The sequence below is a fragment of the Diplotaxodon limnothrissa genome, linkage group LG6, assembly GCF_057381915.1.
Source record: "Diplotaxodon limnothrissa isolate DT_005_m linkage group LG6, D_limnothrissa_male_GT1.1, whole genome shotgun sequence".
NCBI lineage: Eukaryota > Metazoa > Chordata > Actinopteri > Cichliformes > Cichlidae > Diplotaxodon > Diplotaxodon limnothrissa.
This window is the reverse complement of record NC_140601.1, coordinates 21219853-21239743: the sequence shown is the minus strand read 5'-3', so window position 1 is coordinate 21239743 and position 19891 is coordinate 21219853. Positions and strand designations below refer to the sequence as shown.

The 19891-nt window shown below is 39.4% G+C and overlaps 1 protein-coding gene across 1 annotated transcript; it reads right to left on the bottom strand.

Moving 5' to 3' along the window:
• Positions 1 to 10365: 10365 nt before the first annotated feature.
• Positions 10366 to 12181, bottom strand: helt (helt bHLH transcription factor). Its single transcript, XM_085355895.1, has 4 exons — positions 12014 to 12181; positions 11323 to 11427; positions 11069 to 11165; positions 10366 to 10841 (listed from the first exon to the last, which is right to left on the bottom strand). Exons 1-4 carry the CDS (start codon positions 12179 to 12181, stop codon positions 10366 to 10368), a joined length of 846 nt encoding a protein of 281 aa, XP_085212021.1.
• Between the last annotated feature and the right edge of the window lie 7710 nt (positions 12182 to 19891).

The window sequence follows — 19891 nt, the reverse complement described above, 5'->3', positions numbered from 1 at the left end:
ATGTGATTGAAATTATAGGTTGGCTAACTTTGATTCATTCAACGCCAGTATAGGTACAAGCAAAATGTCACTGTCTTATTTTTAAAGTCAAAAAATATTGTGTGAGGTTAAAATTAAAAAGACATCTGTGTCATGTGTTGTTTATGTCACTGAAAAAAGGTATTGCAGAATTTCAGCGTACTAACTGAGAAAATATTTTGACATTTTATATTATATTTTGAGATAATCCTGTGAAAAATTCGCTTACGGAAGGAAAACATTTCTTTTCTTTTTTCCAGTGGAAATAGTGTCGTCGTCACAGTCGTCACAGTGTCCTCAAAGCTCCCGTTCTCGGTCTTAATGTGGTTCTTTATTGCATGTCACCCGCTCATACTCTATATATCTATATTATAATAATTATTGTTATTGTGTTTTTCTCGTTCTGCAGGGTGTTCGTGTTGTGCTGCATCATGTTCCCAGTGTTGGACACGGGTGTCCTGCTGTGAAGGTCAGGGTGAGGTCATTGGGGCTGTGACTGTTTCACCCAGCCGCCACGATGACCACTGATTTTTAACCAGTGAGATGTTGAGATGTTAAATTCTGATTATTTTCATTCACAATATTGTTTATTATTTAAAACATTTACAAACACTTATCTTGTTAATATGTTAAAGTCTGTCCCTGCGATGTGTATTCAGAAGCAAGCTCTCCCCCCCCCAAAAAAAACCTTTCACTCTGTCCCTACTATAACTTTCACACGAGAACATTCATTTGCTCATTCACTTTGAACACATGCACTCACTTGAGATCAAGTTTTCCACCCTCTCTGGCTGCCAATCTCATTTCTGCTTTTTTTTTTTCTCTTTCTCGATTGGTTACTCAGATCGTGACCTCAGAGCCTGACCCGAGCCCTGGGGTCCCCTCTTGCTGGCCCTGTGCTTGCCCCCAGGAGCAGCTAAATACAGAGGAGCAGCCGTCATCTTACCGGACAAAAGGGCAAACATACCATGCTCACCCCTCATGAGTCCAGCCAAGCGCACAGGGAGCACATTAGGACCTCTGGGTTTAATTTACCCTTTTTTTTTGCTCCTGCAAAGAGTCGACTGAGGCGTCAAGTTTGTCAGGTGCCTCAGCTGTGACCGTCTGACCACATCACACTCTCACACAGCCCTTCAGATTCCCAAAGAGCCTCATGCTGCACTCTCCTGATTCACACTGTCAGGTTTCATGCTTCATGCTACTGAAGCGTTATGTTTGAGAAAGATTTCTGGGGCAAATGAACCGGTTACAACTTGCCGGCTTTCCCGAAGAAACCCTAGGCGTGAATACGGTCTCACGACTGTGGTGTGATTGAAGCTGAAAGGACGGATCTCCCCTTTCAAACACAAGAAGGGGATTCCAGTGGTGCTGGAGATCTTGAGCTCTACTTTCAGAATAGAGACAGCACGATAGCTTAGCAAGGAAATAAAAAGTACAAGTTTATTACTTAAATTACAGACAATCTCTGATTTTAAGTACAAAAAAAAATCACTGCTAGTTTTGCTCTATTTAAACACACAAAACTTAAAAATATTTAAGTGGTTATGTTCAGATTGTTATTTGAATCTTTGTGTTGTTATTATTGTTTCCAGCACATTCACATGTAGTTTGTAAACATGTTTATTTGTTTGTTTTTATTGTATTTTAGTTATATGGCATTGATTCAACAAGGTGCTGAAAAGATTCCTCAGAGATTTTGGTCCATATTGACATGATAGCCATGATGTTAATCTTCTGTTTCATCATATCCCAAAAGTGCTTGGGCTGGATTATTGGTTTGAGATGTGGTGACTGTGGAGGTCGCTGTCATATTCAAGAATCCAGTTGATGATTTGAGCTTTGTGACATGCTGTGTTATCCTGCTGGAAGCAGCTACCAAAAGATAGGTACACTGGTCATAAAGGGATGGACATGGTCAGCATCCAAGTCTGACCCGACCATTCAAATGTCACAGCAGAAATCGAGACTCATCAGACGAGGCAACATTATTCAAATGTTCTTTTGTGCAGTTTTGGTGAGCCTGAGTGAATAGTAGCCTCAGTTTTCTGTTCTTAACTTGCAGGAGTGACATCCAGGTGGTCTTCAGCTGCTCTAGCTGCTACTTCATGGTTTGTGCATTCAGAGATGCTCTTCTGCATACCCTGTAACAATTGTAACAAGTGGTTATTTGAGTTGCTGTTGCCTTTCTATCTCTAGTGTTTACAGAGAATGGTCTGAAAAAGAAACAAGATCCAGTGATGACAATTCTGTGGGTAAAGATGCCTTGAGTATGCCAGAGGTCAGAAGATAATGTCCAGACTGGTGGGAGCTGATGCTTTTATGGGGAAATCCCAGTATATCTGCAGACTCCAACCAGTCCCTATGCCACCAACAACCATAACATGTTTAAGAGTCTATCATATATAATTTGCACTGACTTTAATTTCAACTGATATGCGACTGTTTATTTTCTTTATTTCCAATATTTTTCAATGCCAGTCTCAAATATCAAGTTTAAGTAAAGAAATAAAGGAGTCAGGAGAAAACTGTGTGTTATAATATTATAAATACTTGTGGCCTTAAATATTTAGGTTAAGATTTCTTTAACATATTTTTCCAATATGAATAATTTATGGATGTTGTTATTGTTGTTAACTTAATGCCTTTAATCTTTAACAAAAAGGCCTTAAATTTTAAATTATGCCACTCCATTGGACGCCTTGTGAAATTACTCCCACAGTGTTACATTTGCCAGGAACCAGAATGACTGGTGCTCATTGTCCAACTACCATGCAAAATTACCTGATTTATCTTGAGCACTTTCCAATGTCACACTGTCTGTGCTCATGACAAAAGTGCCCCTTGTTGTGGCACACCAGATAACTAAACCCTCCCTTGTGAAACACTCAGCACCGATCCAAAACGCACTTTCTCAACCTTTTGTCCTCCAAAAACAAAGAACTGCACTTTCTCTTGGCAAATGATGCCTTAATTGTGCAACTTAACAAGCTTGCTCCTTTTCTCCCATGAATAACAAAGAGTTTGATTCAAGTTTGTTTCTTTTTCTTTCTTTCTTTCTTTCTTTCTTTCTTTCTTTCTTTCTTTCTTTCTTTCTTTCTTTCTTTTTGCTTGTTGTGTTGTTTCTATTGCAGTGTACTGCTGCATGCAGGTTGGGGTATTCCCATGCAGCCATGTGGCCGGATATGTTTCAGACTGCAGCAACTGCGCTGTGCTGTAAACTAGAAAAACATTACCAAACAACAGAATGACACAAAGCAGCAAGAAAAGCAAGGGTGTGACTAAAACTGTGGTGCACAGTGGGATATTTTGTACAGTCTTCATTATGTTTTCATTTATATCGGAGATGTCTTTGACCCTTCGTTGCTCCCTCTCCTTTAAAACACTGCCTCCTTTATCACTCTATTCATTTTTGGCTCAAATATCTTTGCTCTAAATGGTGGTAGTGTTGAATAGAGTATCTCCATGGATTTGCATAATCTGATGGCATTGCTGGTGTGCACATAGAGGGTTGTGCCAAGTGCAAAAAGGTGAAGCCCTCATCCCTTGGCAGGGGGCAGAAACAGCTATGAAAACCCTCCTCCGACAGGATGATAGCAAGTTTTATTTGTTCTGCTTGCACTCATTTTTTTGCCCATCTTGTGCAAAACATACGCTTTGCACTTATTTAATATGTGTACACACACCCTCAAAACCCACATGATCAAATCAAATCCTATCACTTTTCACACTGGCTAAAAGCTCAGCAAGGTCCTCTCGCCAGAATCACTCCCAGACAATCTAAAGCAATTGATAAGTGCCCCCCCCCCCCCCCCCCCCCCCCCAAAAAAAAAAAAACAGACTCCATTCATGTCTGCAGTCGTCTTACAGTGGCTGTCATTCTTTAGACATCACTGGTGCCAAGGCAGTGGGATGGCTGCCTCTCTCTGATGGGAAACTGTTGCTCATGTGCTGTGTTGGCTGCCAAGTTTTGGCATTATTGGTGAGGAAGGGGTGGGGAGGGAGAGGGTAGGGAGTGGGGGGAGTACAGAAAGGGGGCCCTTTAAACCCTGTGAGATAGTGCTATCTGTTGTGGGAATGATCTTCATCCCTTTCCCCCCTTTTCTGAGACTTAGGGCTCTTGCTCTCTCCCTCTCTATCTCTTGCTGTTTCTGTTTCTCGCACTCACTCTCTTCTTCTGTCTCCCCATTTCACCCCCCTCCTGAACCCCTCCCCCTCTCCCTCCCCAGTCTGTCTTTTCATGCTGTAGATCAGACAACCATCCTGAGGTGAGCTGGCAAAGATCCGATGCCACTGGAGCACTTTGATTATCAACCAGCACTGACTGTTGGATTTCTCACAGCTTGGGTACTTCTTTGGCTTCACTCCCAAAGTATGACTGTAACCCTCCTTCAAGCACACACACACTCACACACACACACACACACACATACAAAGACGCAATGCAAATGCAGTACAACAGGAGATGTTGTGCCCTGAGAAGCTTAGCTAAGCTTGACTTTAGTGCAAAGATCAAACAGGAGCTTTGAGACACATATTGAGCGAATCAGCATTTAGAATTTCCAACCTTACCAGTTTATGGCCTCTTAAATGAAAAGTTATGTAAATGCACATTTTCTGTGTCTGTAAAATAAATACAAGTGGCTTATTTTAGCCTGATATTACGATTACGAGGGTTAAACAGTGCCTGTTTCTTTCTGAAAGTATCATGCTGTCCATGATCTCTTTGATCTGAAACTGAACTATAAAAACAAAGAAAGAAGAAAATCACAGGTTCATGCTATTTACATTGGGAGAAGATTTATTCGCTGAGAGCAGTAAATTACTCCCCCACTTGTTTCTGCTTCCAGCCTGGAAAAAGAAAACATTATGCAAGGCTCTATTGCCATTGTGCAAGTGTAATGAAATTAAGGCAATACTCCCTCACATGGTGCAAAAAACCCACCATAAACACCACAAATATAATGACAAAATACAATATTTAAATGGAATTTACAGACATATATGGACCCATACATGACAAGTAAAAAGGTTTAATATGTGCATAGATTCATATACACAGACACATGTATTTGTGTGCATTCACACATAGACACGCAGCAAAGCAGTAGCTATTCTTCGCACTGTGACACTGCAACAGCTCAGCACAGAGACAAAGAACATCTTAACAAAACAATAATTGAAACACGCACACCAACAAAACAAGGTCCTTCCAGCACAAACTGTGCCCAGTGAGCAGTCAATTGTTAAAGCGCACACATTATAGCAGAATTCATTTGATCATTTTTACCTGGGATCAGAAATCCTTTGAAAAATTTATTTTTTTTATCTTCATCCATTTTTACCAGCTGAGGCGTTTATGCATTCTCACCGTGTTTGTTCTGTAGTAACAACCAAACACAGTGTGTGCTGCTCTGTTTCAGCCATCCATTGTAGACTATACTGCTGGGAAATAATAGAAAAGGCACAATACCAAAGCCCACTGTTTTCATTTCTGAACTTTAGAGGTGGTCAAGGGCTTTTTTAACATTTGCATGTAATACTTTTCCTCTGTTAATCTAAAACAATTGCAAGGCTCAAATAAGCAGGCTGTTTGCATCTTTTCATCTGGTTCTTCTTACGGATGTGAATAAAGACATTTTCCAAAATTTTCCAAAATTTTTCCCTTAAGATGAACTGATCTCTAATCATGAGTCATGAAATTTCATTTTCATTTTCTTTCTCAGACTTTAATTGAATGAATATTTCTATTATTTAAGAAGAGAAGAGGCAGAATATAAAAAAAGAAAAGAAAAGAAAAGAAAACTGCAGAAAATTTAAAGAATTTCTTATTAGTTTAGATGATGTTTGGCTATTCAGATAAAGATGAATTCTTCCACCACTGCTCCTTAGTACAGTCATTATACACAATTTTAACTTTTACATTTAAAACCTTGAAAACATGATTTTACAGAAGCAAAACTAATTTTGCAATAAATTTTATCTTCAAAATAAATTTAAGATAAAAATGAATGAAGTCTTTTAATTAAGCATTAATAGACGTTAGGCATTAAAGCATCACAATGACAGGAGTAGCTGCCCAGATGCTTAGCTTAAGGAGAACTTGAGACCTGCTTTTTCAAATGATGCAGGAAAAACTGCTACACATAACAGTACACAACCAGCAGAATTATAGTGACTGTAACATGTATTCAGACAAAAAAAAGTCATATCACTCTTGATGAAGAGAAGCTGGCTGGTGTGCAAAGAGTCTTGTCAGTATAAAAAAACTGCAAATGTAGTCTTGGTATCTTTTACAAACAAAATCGGAGCGAGTGACGAATTGTGTCTCATGTGTCTTGCATGTAATGCAAATCCATTTCTCAGAAAGTGCACAAAAAGGAGTTGCAGTTAAAAAGTGTGTAAACGGATGAATACGCAGATCTTTTTAAGGTTTATCTTACTTTATCTTTATAAAATACTTTTGTCTTTGTCCCGTAGGATGATAAAACTCCTTTTTTCTCCCTTATGAAGTTGCCTGACTTCATTCTCCTCAAAGTTCAACTCTAAGATTTAGCTCTGACGGTGAGGTGCTTTGATATTCCCATGATGAATAATTTTATGAAAGAGCCGATTGTTAATGTTCAGCCTGTGATATTAATGCTAAAATAAAGATTCTCTAACTGAAGCTTTACCACCGCGGCTCATTTTTACATGACAATGAATGGTGAATGGTCTGGAGTCTGTTTTTTATTCCTGCTCAATTTATTATTATTCATGTGAGGTGCTGTGGCTAAATCTTTCTCATCTGGTTGAACATGAGTCTTTCTTCCTGCTAGAGTCAGGATTTAAACCAATATTGAGGCTGCAGGGATCCAAGTATTCCTTGAAAAGCTTTTCCTCTTTCATCGTATTGTTACTTTTCCATCTGCGTGGCCACTGTCTTCCATTTCTTTCATTTGCTCGCTTGTTGCTTGTCTTTTTGGTCAGAGGCTGGTTAATGTGGGTTTATCCAGCCATCCAGGCGATTAATATGGGCTTATCCAGCCGTCCTCCACCTATCCACTGAGTAATGATTCGCACACCTATCCAGCAATTTTAACATGAAAACATGCACATGAAGACACCTACCCACCTCCTTTTTTCTCTGTCAGTACCACATCGGAGGGCAGATGCCTAAAGTGGCAAAGGGGGTAAGCTACGTGTAATAATTTCAGCTTTGCCTATGAATTAAAACAGAGAGAAAGGGTTTACTTGCTCTCCTCTCAGAGAGAAACTTTGATTTCATGGTGTTGATTATTTTTCTTCGCAGTCACTCAAGGATGAAGCACAAGGATTCATCAATTGTTCCCCTTCCAGATGCACCACAAAGGAGCTTCTTGGTTTGAAAAAAACAACAACATGTGGTTTCCCCCACTCTTTCTTTCTTACCTTCTTTTTCAGAAAGTAAGAAAGAAAGGGGCCTGAAAGCACTTTGTTCCACTTATTGAGATGTGGCAGTCACATACAGCAGACGCAAGCTTGCCAAAAACAAGTTCTTACTCTGTTGAAGGCAAAGAAACCTACTGACTGTAAAAATTGATCAGCGCAATAAAATTGTTGGTTCTATGTTGCTCTGAAGAGGCAACAAATGTCAAATGTAAATAAACAGAAACTTTCTAACTGTGGCAGGTTTTCTTTTTCCTGCATAGCATCCTTCTTTAATCCTGATGAATAAAGATCCTCATTTCCCTAAATATATGGAAACAGGAAAACTTGGCTAAAGTTCTGACAGGATAACTTTTGTTCTCTTACAGACCCCTGTGATCAATAAAATGCAACTTTTGATTTAAAAGTATTCACACACGCACATTATCTAATCTTTTTAATCAGATGTCTAGGCTTGTGTTACTCATATTTGAACTAGAACATTTGTTCTATAGAGAACTGTTCATCATGGCCAGCTTCCAGTAGACGTGGCATCCCTCAAGGATCCATTTTGGGTCCTCTTCTGTTTTCAGTTTACCAGTACCCCTCAGCTCTGTCTTTTAGAAACATAATATTTAATAGCACTGTTATACAGAAAATATTCTATCTGATTGTAAGTGACAGTGACTATTCTGTGAAGAACCTCTTGAAATGTTGTAATGATTTCAAATAGTCTCAGGTAAATTTATTTTGCCCCAACCCAGCCTCAAAATCACTGCCATCAAGGCCCTTGGTCTTAACTGTAGATGAAAATCATTATGCTTTGTTGTTGACTTTGAACAGTCAAATCAATAGTGTTGTGAAGAACAACTGCGACTCATACTAAATTAAAGCCAGTTTTGCCTCTAGCTAGCTTAGAAAAAATTATCCAGGCCTTTATCACCTCTTGGCTGGACTATTGTAACTCCCGGATTTTATTATTCCACTCATTTTCAATTGCACGTGGGTCAAAACTTCTTCCATTTTACCTCATTTACACTGAGTAGCTGCATGGGTCCAAGGACACTGAGGTCATCCTCCCAACAGCTTCTCTTAGTGTCACCTACTCACCTAAACAACTAAAGGAGAGCATGATTTCTCTAATATTTCCATCTGACATGAGGACCTGTCCAACAGCTGGATTTGAATCATTTTTAAAGGCATACGTATTTTATATTTGTATTTAGTCATGCTTTGAGGTCAAGGTTTTGTCAATCACACTGCATGTCTTTTTACTTCTGTTTTAATAAAGTTATTGTTTGTTCTTTTGTGATTCTTGTAACACACCCAAAAAAAGAAAAGATTCTAGGTCTGACCAACCGTCTCAGCCGTGGGCAAAAAGATGACAGTCAATAAAATTCTAAAAGATAATTTATTGACAAATAATCAAAAGATAAAACAGTCCAGTGTCCCATTTATGAATCAAGTAAAACACACAGTCCCAAGGCCAGAGCCAGTTATGCCACACTGCCAGTTGCACTCCACGTGTTGCCTTCAACAGGGTTAGAAGTTGTCCTCTGAGACCCACCACCCTGCAAGTATATAGCCAGTGGTCACTCCAGCCTCTGCAACTCTGCTGCCTTTAGGCTGTGGCATATAATAGGCCCTGGCCTGCACAGAGAGACAAAATGACACCTTCACTATAGAATTCATAGCGCAAAACCCATCCATCCCAAACATAGACAAACACAAACCATTCACTCATCACAGGCAGACGAACACATACATACCTGCACATAGAGACAAAAATGACACAGCAGTGTTTGTAATGTGGGCTATAAGTAGACCAGTCTATCAGTGCAATCAAGTACACCTGCCTCTAATTAGTCCAACCCCATTCCAGCCATTGGCTCACCAAAAATGTGACACACACACACACAACCACTCCCAACCCAGTGCAACTTCACACAATAATATGGAGCTGAATTAACACAGGCACATTAGTCTACCACGTTACAATTTTTCCAAGGTTTTTTTTTTTTACTCAATTTCTTTTATTATTGCAAGTTTATTGCTATTGTAATTGTTTCTGTGGCTTTCATTGTTATCATGTTATTTGTTTATGTGGGGGGTTTGTTTTGAAAATTTATTTTTGGAAATCTGGAATGCAGATTCATCTGCCTGGAAAACACACTGGGGGTGGGGATTGGGGGGCATCCTGTTGTTTTAATAGTTAATGTTGAAAACTTTTATTGACATAAAAACTATGCTTAAACAGCATGTTGAAATTAATTTAAGTAAGGGGTAATTTGGGGTTTCTTTGGTGCTGGCTTGGTTAAGTCAGGGGTGGGTGGGAATCAGACTCATGTTTACACCCTTATTTGTCACAGCCACAGATCCTAGCCTGGGATTTATACTCAAAGCTATTCTGTGGATACATTTTTCAGTTTAGTTTAGCTCATATCAAGAGCACTTCAGACTTGTGTGTCACCAAGCTCTCTCATGTCCAAATGACACAATTTACTCTCAAATCTACTCCAGTCAAATTTTACTTAACTTTTGTTTAAATATACCAGGAAAAAAAAGTTTGTAGCATGCTGTTTTTGTATACTTCTAGTAGTTCTTCTCTGTTCAGGCAATGTAGGGAAATCACAAACTGCTAAAAATGAACCCTTTCCCCTTTCTTTTGTAAAAGTCTTTTCCCAGAGTTGTGGTTTATCCTGCTATGTCTCCCTTTCTCTCTCTCTCTCTCTCTCTCTCTCTCTCTGTGTGTGTGTGTGTGTGTGTGTGTGTGTGTGTGTGTGTGTGTGTGTGTGTGTGTGTGTGTGTGTGTGTGTTGCTTTATTCGGAGATTTGGGCCCTCTTGCTCACCTAATGTAAGTGTAATGATAACAAAACAAGCAGTATTTTAGGCAGAAATACTCTATTTATTCACAACATTTACATGATCCATATGCATAAATAAAAAACATAAAACAGGGCTATTTACATGGCGTGTTGCGCATTGTGCAAACTAAACGTATTTGCGTGCGTGTGCCCGATGAAGTTGAAATAGTGGTGATCGAGTCCCGGTACCGGCGACAAGTATCCACCGTGCTGTTGTGTGTGGGCAGAGAGTGGCACTGTTGGGTATGAGATGCCTGGACTGCGGGCTGAGCTGTGCCACGAGAAGTGTCCCGGTGGACTCTGTTGGTACACGGAGTCACTGGGGCTGTGGTTTTGGTGCTCCGGGGAGGAATGCAGCTGGCTGAGATATTCAGACGGTTCTGGCATCGCGCCGACAGAGCCGAACACAGGCTCGGTGACCACACGGGACTTTGATTGTAAAAAGGCGAGGATCCTTGCGTACTTGATGTCTTTGGTTTCAGCTCTATCCTCTGTGGTCAGGTAGTGCACCAAGTTCTTCATACACTCGTGGTATCCGTAGTGGAAGTAGTTTGCAAATTCAGCAAGTAGTTCGCCTGAAATTAGCCAAAATAAGTGCTGGTTAGAACCCTGCGGGTGACATGTTGAACAACCACTTCGTGGTTTTTGTGGCTCATTCTGGTGCGTAAAACTGGGCATGCGGTGAAACATACATTAAAAAAATAAAGTCTGCCAAATTTTACACGACCAGCACGTTTGAAGCTATTAACTTAGCTGAGAGGACGATGGCAATGTCATGCGTAAAGTACAAGACTTCACTGACCTTTCTCTCTCCCGCGGGGAAAGTCCGCTGAGTGGAGCGCTCGCAGGTACTGGACCGTCATCTCCAAGATTTCAGCTTTCTCTAGTTTTCCAGAATTCTGAGAAAAAATGAATCGTTAAAATTATTTTTAAAAACATTTTAAAATGTTTACATATATAGAAGACTGGACTGCCCTATTAACTTTTTTATTTGTCATTTTAGATGTTATATAATAAAGCTAGTCAACAATAAATATGCGATACATTTCACAGTACCTGTTTAGCCAACGCCATTGGAACTGTTTTTCCCAGTTCGTTCAGGCAACGATTAATGCGGTCCCGTCTTCTTTTCTCGATGACTTTGTGGGAGATTGGAGTTCTCTGTGAAAACAGGGAAAGAGATATCATGAGTAAACGGAATCGTTGTATTGCCGCCCTTTTACGGTCCTAAACAAGCTATTTTTTTTAGAAAGGAAATCCCACAATTTTCAAAATAATACGAAATAATGTGGAAGAGATCCTAAGAAGAGCTACAAATCCTGGCGGGTTTTGCGCGTCGCGCGCTGTGCTGCTCCAGGAGCGCGCAGCGGCCACCTGCGCTCTGGACAAATTCGTTATCTCTGAGACAAGTAAACGATACTCTGACTATCGTTTAACGAGTGTAACAGATTATAAAGGTTTGTGATAAATGTGTTCACACTGCTGCCACCAGATACTGCCGAACTGCATAATATGGTCTTTCACCTCAACAGAAGTTAGGCTTCTCTTTAATGCGCGCCACATGGAGATGCACAAAAGCGTTTTACTCCTCTAAAGTGAAAAGTCCGGAAGATAGCAGTTTTACACTTTTAGCTGTAGGCTATATAGAGAAGCAAATAATTCCAACAGTGTACTCAAAAGTCTTTAAAAGTGCCAGGTTCCAAATTATTTCTGTCCTCAAAATGCCGAGCGCACAGGGAGCGCATACCTTCCTGTCTTTCATTTTAGATGCCATCAACGAATCCCTGATAAACGTCTTAAAAATGAATTTAGCTCGAAGCTGTAGAGATGTCCTGGTCTGGAAGGTGAAGGAGAAGACTGAGGTTTGAGCAGAAAGCTGTCCTTTATAAAGGATCCATCCAAGGGACTGTCGCATTCATGGTGTAAATTATTCCATGGGATTAGAGACATGCATTGGGTAAATGTGTGCATTTAGGATCAGTTAAAGAAATAGTAAAAATCTAAAGCCATAGGCTAGCAGGGGGGCAAACCTGCTTTGTTAATCCACGTGGCTGTTCAAAAGACACGTGATTACTTTTGGAATATTATTTGCATAGTAACAACCCAGGCGGGAAATAAGAACTGAGCGCTGGGATCGGCTGATCCGGCGGGGCGCACTGTGCGCACTGAAAACAAAGCCGGCGAAAAAAAGAATCGCTTTTTCTTCCAACTCGCGTTTCTCACACGATCGCCTGTTTACAAATCCCAGCAAGCGATCTTAACTCTCATCCAAGCCCGGTCCGAGTTTTAAGGCCTGTCCAGTGTCATTAGAGTAATTAAGTAAGCCTTTAATAGGCTGTTCCGCCAAGTTCAGGGGAGATCTTTTGGAGACGGAGTCCCCCCGTTTGTTCCCGGCGCTTCTCACACGACTTGGTGACACGTCCATCTTTTATGAGAGATGGCAAGCTTTTTGTTTACATTCTTTATTTTGTTGGACTCCTCGGCAGGTGTGTGATTAGCCCTGGCACACGAGCGTCGTCCGCGTCAAGGCCAGCGTCTCCAGCAGCCTCTGGCACACGAGGGTTACCCACCACTGGAGACTCTTTGGAGAGGCTCAATTTGTATCCTATTATCCTATAAGAAAATGTCTATTCACTCGAATGAATAGTTTCATTGGCCTAAATTTTAATAATGCTGTGAAAGAAAGGGAGAAATAAAGAAGAATGCAGCTGGTGTGAACGCGCATTATTCCCCGTCACCTGCAAGATGGGTAGCCTGGAGACCCCTATTCATTTGCCTAATTTCGGTCAACTTAACAAACTTTGGGAGAAATTATACTGCCATTGTTATGAAGGGTGAAGCTTTCTGATCGAATTAACAGCATGTTTTGATCCGGTAAATGTCATTAGAAAGAAAGAAACAATCGCGTTTAAAGGGGCCTGGGTAATGCGCCAAGTGGAGACGCCAAAGCGCAAACAGCACAAAGGGTGCTGGTAAATGCCACAGGGGACTTTTGTACCCTCACATTGCTGAAGTTTTTCTCCCAAACAAAGGGCATTATTTTATACTTGAATACATTTCATACAACAATTGGCTGTTTTCTTCAAACATATTTTCACAGCAAGGTTAACAACAGATTTATTGTGTGCGCTCCTTCTCACAGATTCAAAGTGCTCTCATGCGCCAAAACAGTTTGATCCAGCTCCTTTTTTTTTTCTTCCAATGAGAACGTTTTAATCTCGAAACTTTCACTGTGCTTGGATATATTTGATCCTGTGAGCGATGTCGACGAATTAAAAGCGGCGGAGATCGAGAAAGAAAAGCTCACAAGACATCTGAAGCTTTTGGAGAGTTTTTAGAGCACCATGGAGAGAAAGGCGCGAGCGTGCGGGACGGGGGCATAAAATCCAATTACTTGAGTGTGGAGTTTTTAACACTTTTTTTATGTGTTTGTCCTTTGAAATATTGTGGGACTTGTGCGCTGTTGCTTTTGTAAAAGAAACTGAATTAAATACTGGAAGTTTTTGCTGTCAGACTTTAAACGGCAGAGTTGCGTCAGAAGGAAACCAACTCGTGAGTCGGGGTTTCTCAGCCTAACGGTTTTTGTTTCGTAGTGATCCATTAAATGTATTTCATATTCAGATAATTATTGTTGGTAAAACTTCGAATGTTTTAATAAATGGGATACATATTAATAGTTTTTTGTGCCTTGACAATGAAATCACTCATCTGTCAGCTTTTATCACACCTTTTCTCCTTCTTTCTCAGCTTCTGTAACATTTTTGCAGCAAATTAACTGCTTAACTTTTAGTTTGTTCAGGAGCAAAAGCATTACTATCTTTTTTAGAGCATATTAAACAATCTACTTTGAATGAAATCAAACTGCTGCAGTCTGTACACTCACTGGGCACAGAATCGCGCTTTCTGGGCTGATTTATCTCGTGCGCACTTGCATTCAGTCGCAAAGCAAGCACCTGTTGAACACCACAGAAAGAAAAAGTTCTTACGGCATTAAAAAACAGCAAAAAATGTGTAGATTACTTTTGTATTAGCTAATTTAATTCAATTTACTGAGAAATAAACTCTAATGCGGACTTTTGACACAAGAGCGCATATGAATAAATATGCATTTAAATATCACTCTGTTCCCCTAAAATGGCACAAAATGGCAAGTGGTATAAAATGACATTTAAGAGATCTTAGCGAAAATGTAACACAGCAAACTGAATATAAATCACATGTGAATTCTCTTTGTGAACATTTTAATAAATTTATTGTATATATTTAATAATAGTGTAATAGTGTATGTTTAAAGTGAGCCTATAGTATTCCTAACAGGACACATCGCTCATGTTAAATCCATTTTTTTTTAGTTTTACTTTACATGCAAAAGTAGATCAACAAGATCTGAACATAAATCAGATGATTAAGACTCTTTTTGTATGATAATGTTATATGTTGCTCATGTGTGCATGATCAGTTTTTTCTTGCTAAAATTAACTTTTTTGTACAGTTATATCAGCGGGCTGCTAAAGAAATTCAGTGTGGATGTTCAAATGGTTTCTGTTGGCTGTTCAAAGCTCCAGTTTGCACATAAAAGAATAATATTCACCCAGAGGATCTGTTTTTAAGATGACTGACAAGTATGCCTGTGGGAGTCTGGTGCAATCTTTGCATTTTAGGTTATTTTCTAATCATAATAATTTATTTTTTATTTTATTGCAAATGGCATCGCTGCGAGATAAACCCCCCCACTGAAACACCATAAACAAGCCTCCAGTCACGAAGCCTAACAGCGGCTCAGTGTGCAGCAGTAGCCGCTGTGGACCGTGTTGTCAGGCGCTGCGCTCTGACCCGTGGTGACCTCTGAGGGTCCCAGACACAATCCTTTGGCTTGGTGCGCCACCCTCCGCCTGAACTGCAGCAGTTCACACGGTCCCCAATGAGCCCGTGGAAATGATCTAAGCTGAGTTCAGACTGCATGGTTAAGCAGCTTCAGGGCCCCTTTGAAAAACGAAGACTGGAACTATTTAAGCCGTTAAAGCTAGAGAAGGAAGCTTGTCCGTTTAAATTCAGACTATACCTAAAGTAATATCTGGGCCTTTGTCAGAAAAATGCTATTTAATCATAGAGTAGCAAAGAAATCTGCAGAAATATGTGTGAACGTTGCATAAAATACAAACATTCACATACCTCTAAATTACAGTCTTTTATACTTTGACCTGAGTTTCGATTAGGAGAAACCTTGACTATCATTACACTCTTTAAAGCTTTTAACACTTAAGTCATATTAACACAAGACAAGCATCTGGGACTGTAATATATAAAGTTGAGGACATCTTGTCTCAGAGCGATGCTGTCCAAATCTAGTCCAACTCTCTCTGAAGGGCCTTCCGTTGATACTGACAAAGACCAGAAAGACACATCGCCCATATTTAAAGTCCCACATAGTCATCATCATCATCACAGAGCTCTTCCTTCTTCCTAACTGTGATTCATTGATTTCTTTTTTCATAAATTAGAAAGGAAGGCAGACTTATCAGACTCTGGGGTAACTTCTTGACTTTTAAAACGAAGACTCAAAACGTACACGTTTGGCAACGTTTTGCGTTTACACCGCCAGTTTATCTTTCCATGTCGTTCTGCAGATATCTCCTGCTGAACAGCATGTTTCTGATCAGCAGTTACAGAAGTCTTACATTACTACTGAGCCACAAGAAACTTACAATAAACACATTTTCTCCACAACAAATTATATTGTAATTTTGTCAGAGAGAATTTAGATCCTTTAAAGGAGGCTTGTGATCAAATACTCAACAACAGGAATAATAGCTGCTCTAATGGCAAAAGCGCTCCCTCTTGTGTTACAATCCGGGAAATGCAGTGGCCAGGATCTTTATGCAGAGACGCTGTTCATTATGCTTTCTTTTAAAGACAAATAAACAATATTATAGTGCTCCAGGTTACTGTGGTATGTGATAGATGCTTTCCACTACCAGGAAAAACTCTTTAAAATAAGTTATATAGTCATAAAGTTATATGTCATATATGGTAGTCTGAAAAGAAAATAACTGGACTTCTCAAAGGCATTCATCTTAAATCATTTGAAAATATTGACTTAGATTTGGGATTGGGTTTCTTTGTTTTGTTTTGTTTTTTTGTCAAGCACTCAAACAATTCCATGAGAGTTCAATGGGGTAAGTTAGCTGTGTGGTGTTTGCAGATAAACCTAATGAAGAAACGGAAAGGGTGACTTTTGGTGAATTGTAAACTTCTCTGAATGTAAATACTAAATACAAAGTTGCATTTAGTATTTACTTGGGTTATCTTTTTCTAATATTAGAGTTTGTTTGATGATTTGAAACATTTAAGTGGACCGAAAAAAAAAGTGAAGTACTCTGGTGGGGGACCTCAGGATCAACGGTCAACAAGAATTTTAGCAATACAATGTTAGAGATATTATAATTCAGTCCACCTCTAGTATATATATTTTTTAAAGTTTCATAAAAGTTTAAATTTGCTGTAGTTTAAAAATACTAAAGTCATCTTAAAGAGGCTTTCCAATTCCCAAAGCTGCAAATCTCACAGAAAATTGGATGTGAACGTCGTATCCAAAATAGAAAGATTACATAATGGTTCCCATAATTGTTTGCAGTTTAAGTTGTTTATTGGCTACGGTCTAAATTTAACAAGTGCATACAGCTGTGAAAAAGGTAGAATTTTTCCCTTTCAGATAGTGGCTTGTAGTAGTGTGAAATGCAGCATATGAGTACATATGTAATGTAAATGCTTATCTCTAAACTGTAGTTGGTAAAAATTTGACAGTATGCTTGTTTACTTTGTAGAACTCGGTGCTGTTTGTAAAGCCAGAGTTATCAGAGGTGGTTACGATGTAGGTGAGGGAAACAGGTCACCTTTAACCTCTCTGGTGGTGATATAACAGACTGCCAGTGACTTCATAGCGAGCATTATTGATTCTCTGTTTCAGAGTGTGCACCCTTTTTTTATTGCTGTTGCTGTTTTTCCAGTCTTTGGGTTGGTTCATTGCCTTTATGGATTTCTGTCGTCATAGCTGTCTTAAAATGTGTTTTTATGTCACCACAACGTTAAATTATAATGTTTGTCAAATGACTTTCAGTTTCCTGTTGCAGGTTGTCTAAGGGGAGGAGGATCAGGTTTCTTGATAAGAGCACTTTTGCCTCTCAGTAAGAAGGTCCTGTGTTTTTTAAACTCCCAGAGTCGAAACATGTTAACCAGTGACTCAAAATTGACTTCAGATATGAATCTGAAGCTGAATGATTGGCTCCACGTGTTAGCCCTGACCTGTCCAGAGTACACCCTGCCTGCCACGTATGACAGCTTGGATAAGCTCCAGCCCCCTGTGACTGTGAATTTGATAAGCAAGAGATGTCAATTCCATTTTTAAATTATAGACCACATACACCGCGTTCCAAATTATTATGCAAATGATATTTTTCTCTGTTTTTCCTAAATAGTGGATTCAAATGACAGTCGGCATAATTTTTGAGTCATCGACCAATAGAGTATAATTCAAGTGTTACTGAACAAAACTCCCAATGAAAACATTTTTTTAAAATAAAAAAACTTAAAACGCACTGTTCCAAATTATTACGCACACAGAGTTTCAAAAGATTTTATAGGTTGTAGAGAATTGAAAATGGTCATTTGTTGAATTTGCAGCATTAGTAGATCAATTTCATTGAAATCAAAAGCTATTTCAATCAAAAACATCTTAACAGGTCAAGTTACATATTAACATAGGACCACTTATTTGATAGCAGGTTTACAATTCTTGCATCCATGGAACTTGTAAGTTTTTGGAAGGTTTCTACTTGAATGTCTTTGCAGGATGTCAGAAGAGTCTCCCAGTGCTGCTGTGTGGATGTGAACTGCCTCCCACCCTCAGATTTCTTTGCTTGAGGATGCTCCAAAGGTTCTCAGTAGGACTGAAGTTGGGGAAGAATAGGTACCACACCATGAGGTCCTCTCCTTTTTCCTCTTGTTGTTGTAGCATGAGATGGTGCATTGTCTTGCATGAAGATGGTTGTGTTGCAGAAGACACAGTTCTTCTCTTTCTACCATGGAAAGTGGTCAGTCAGAAACTCCACATACTGTGCAGAGATCATTTTCACACCTTCAGGGACCCTAAAGGGGCCGACCAGCTCTCTCCCCGTGATTCCGGCTCAAAACATGACTCCACCACCTCCTTGCTGATGACGCAGCCTTGCTGGGACATGGTGGCCTTCCACCAGCCATCCACCACTCCATCTGGACCATCCAGGGTTGCACGGCACTCATCAGTGAACAAAACTGTTTGAAAATTAGTCTTCTTGTAGTTCTGGTCCCACTGTAGCCGTTTCTGCTTGTGAGCATTGGTTAGGGGTGGCCGAATAGAAGGTTTATGCACAACAGCAAGTCTCTGGAGGATCCTACACCTTGATGTTCGCAGGACTCCAGAGGCACCAGCAGCTTCAAATATGTGTTTGCTGCTTTGTAATGGCCTTTTAGCAACTGCTCTCTTAATCTGATGTATTTGTATGGCAGAAACCTTCATCATTGTGCCTTTGTCTGCACAAACACGTGTGTGCTCTGACTCAGCCACAAATCTCTTAACATTATGGTGATCACGCTTAAATTTTCATGAAATATCTAAGGTTTTCATTACGTGTCCAAGGAATTCAACTATTTCACGCTTTTCAGCAGCAGAGGGATCATTTTTCCTTCCTATACTGCCTGAAAATTGGGGATTTGCTTAATAATGTGGAATATCCTTCTTTAGTAGTTTTTCCTTTAATTGGGCTCACCTGGCAAACTAATGATCATAGGTGTCCGAGATTGTTTTCAGTGATACAAAGAGTCCTGAGACATAATTCCATCCATGGGTTTAATTTAAAAAACAACTTATTTAATCTTTATGACACTTAAACACAATTTGCATAATAATTGGAACGTGGTGCGGTGCGTTGGAACAGCCGCTTTGATCTTTTGTGGGCCGAGCCAGTGCAACTGCTCTTTCTGTCAGTTTAAAGAACTTAAGTAGACTTTGACTGCACATCCAAACCCTGAGATATTTTAATATAAGAAAAGAACTACAGTTCCAATTAAAAATTCTCGTTCCAGAGTTCTTTTAACAAGATAAAGAGTTTACCTCTTTCCAAAACTAAACATGAAAAACTAGACATGAAAAAGATTTTAGATACCCCCCTCATAATTGAAACAATTTTGAAACTTAGAAAACTAAAACCCTGGTTCTAGTATTTGTTAGTTTGCTAAAGGACATGGTTATTGAGGACATCTACGAGGCTGTAAGTCGACTGCTTTCAAAAAGTTGTGTTTTTATTGTAATGCCTGTGGTGAATTTACTAAATCTGGCCTCTGACACTTGCCCTCCATACAGTAATCATTAAAAACACTAAAACCAACACAGAATTGAATAAAAACTCAACATTTTCAAACAATAAAAGTTAAACCAAAATAAGAAGATAAGCCCTGGAAGCTAACTGAAACTACACCTAATTAAAAAACAAAAAGTCAAAATGAAATAAAAATTAATTAGAAAATACAAAACTAAGATAATTGTGATTGTAACTTTATGTGTTCAAATTGTGTATGTAAGTATATTTTA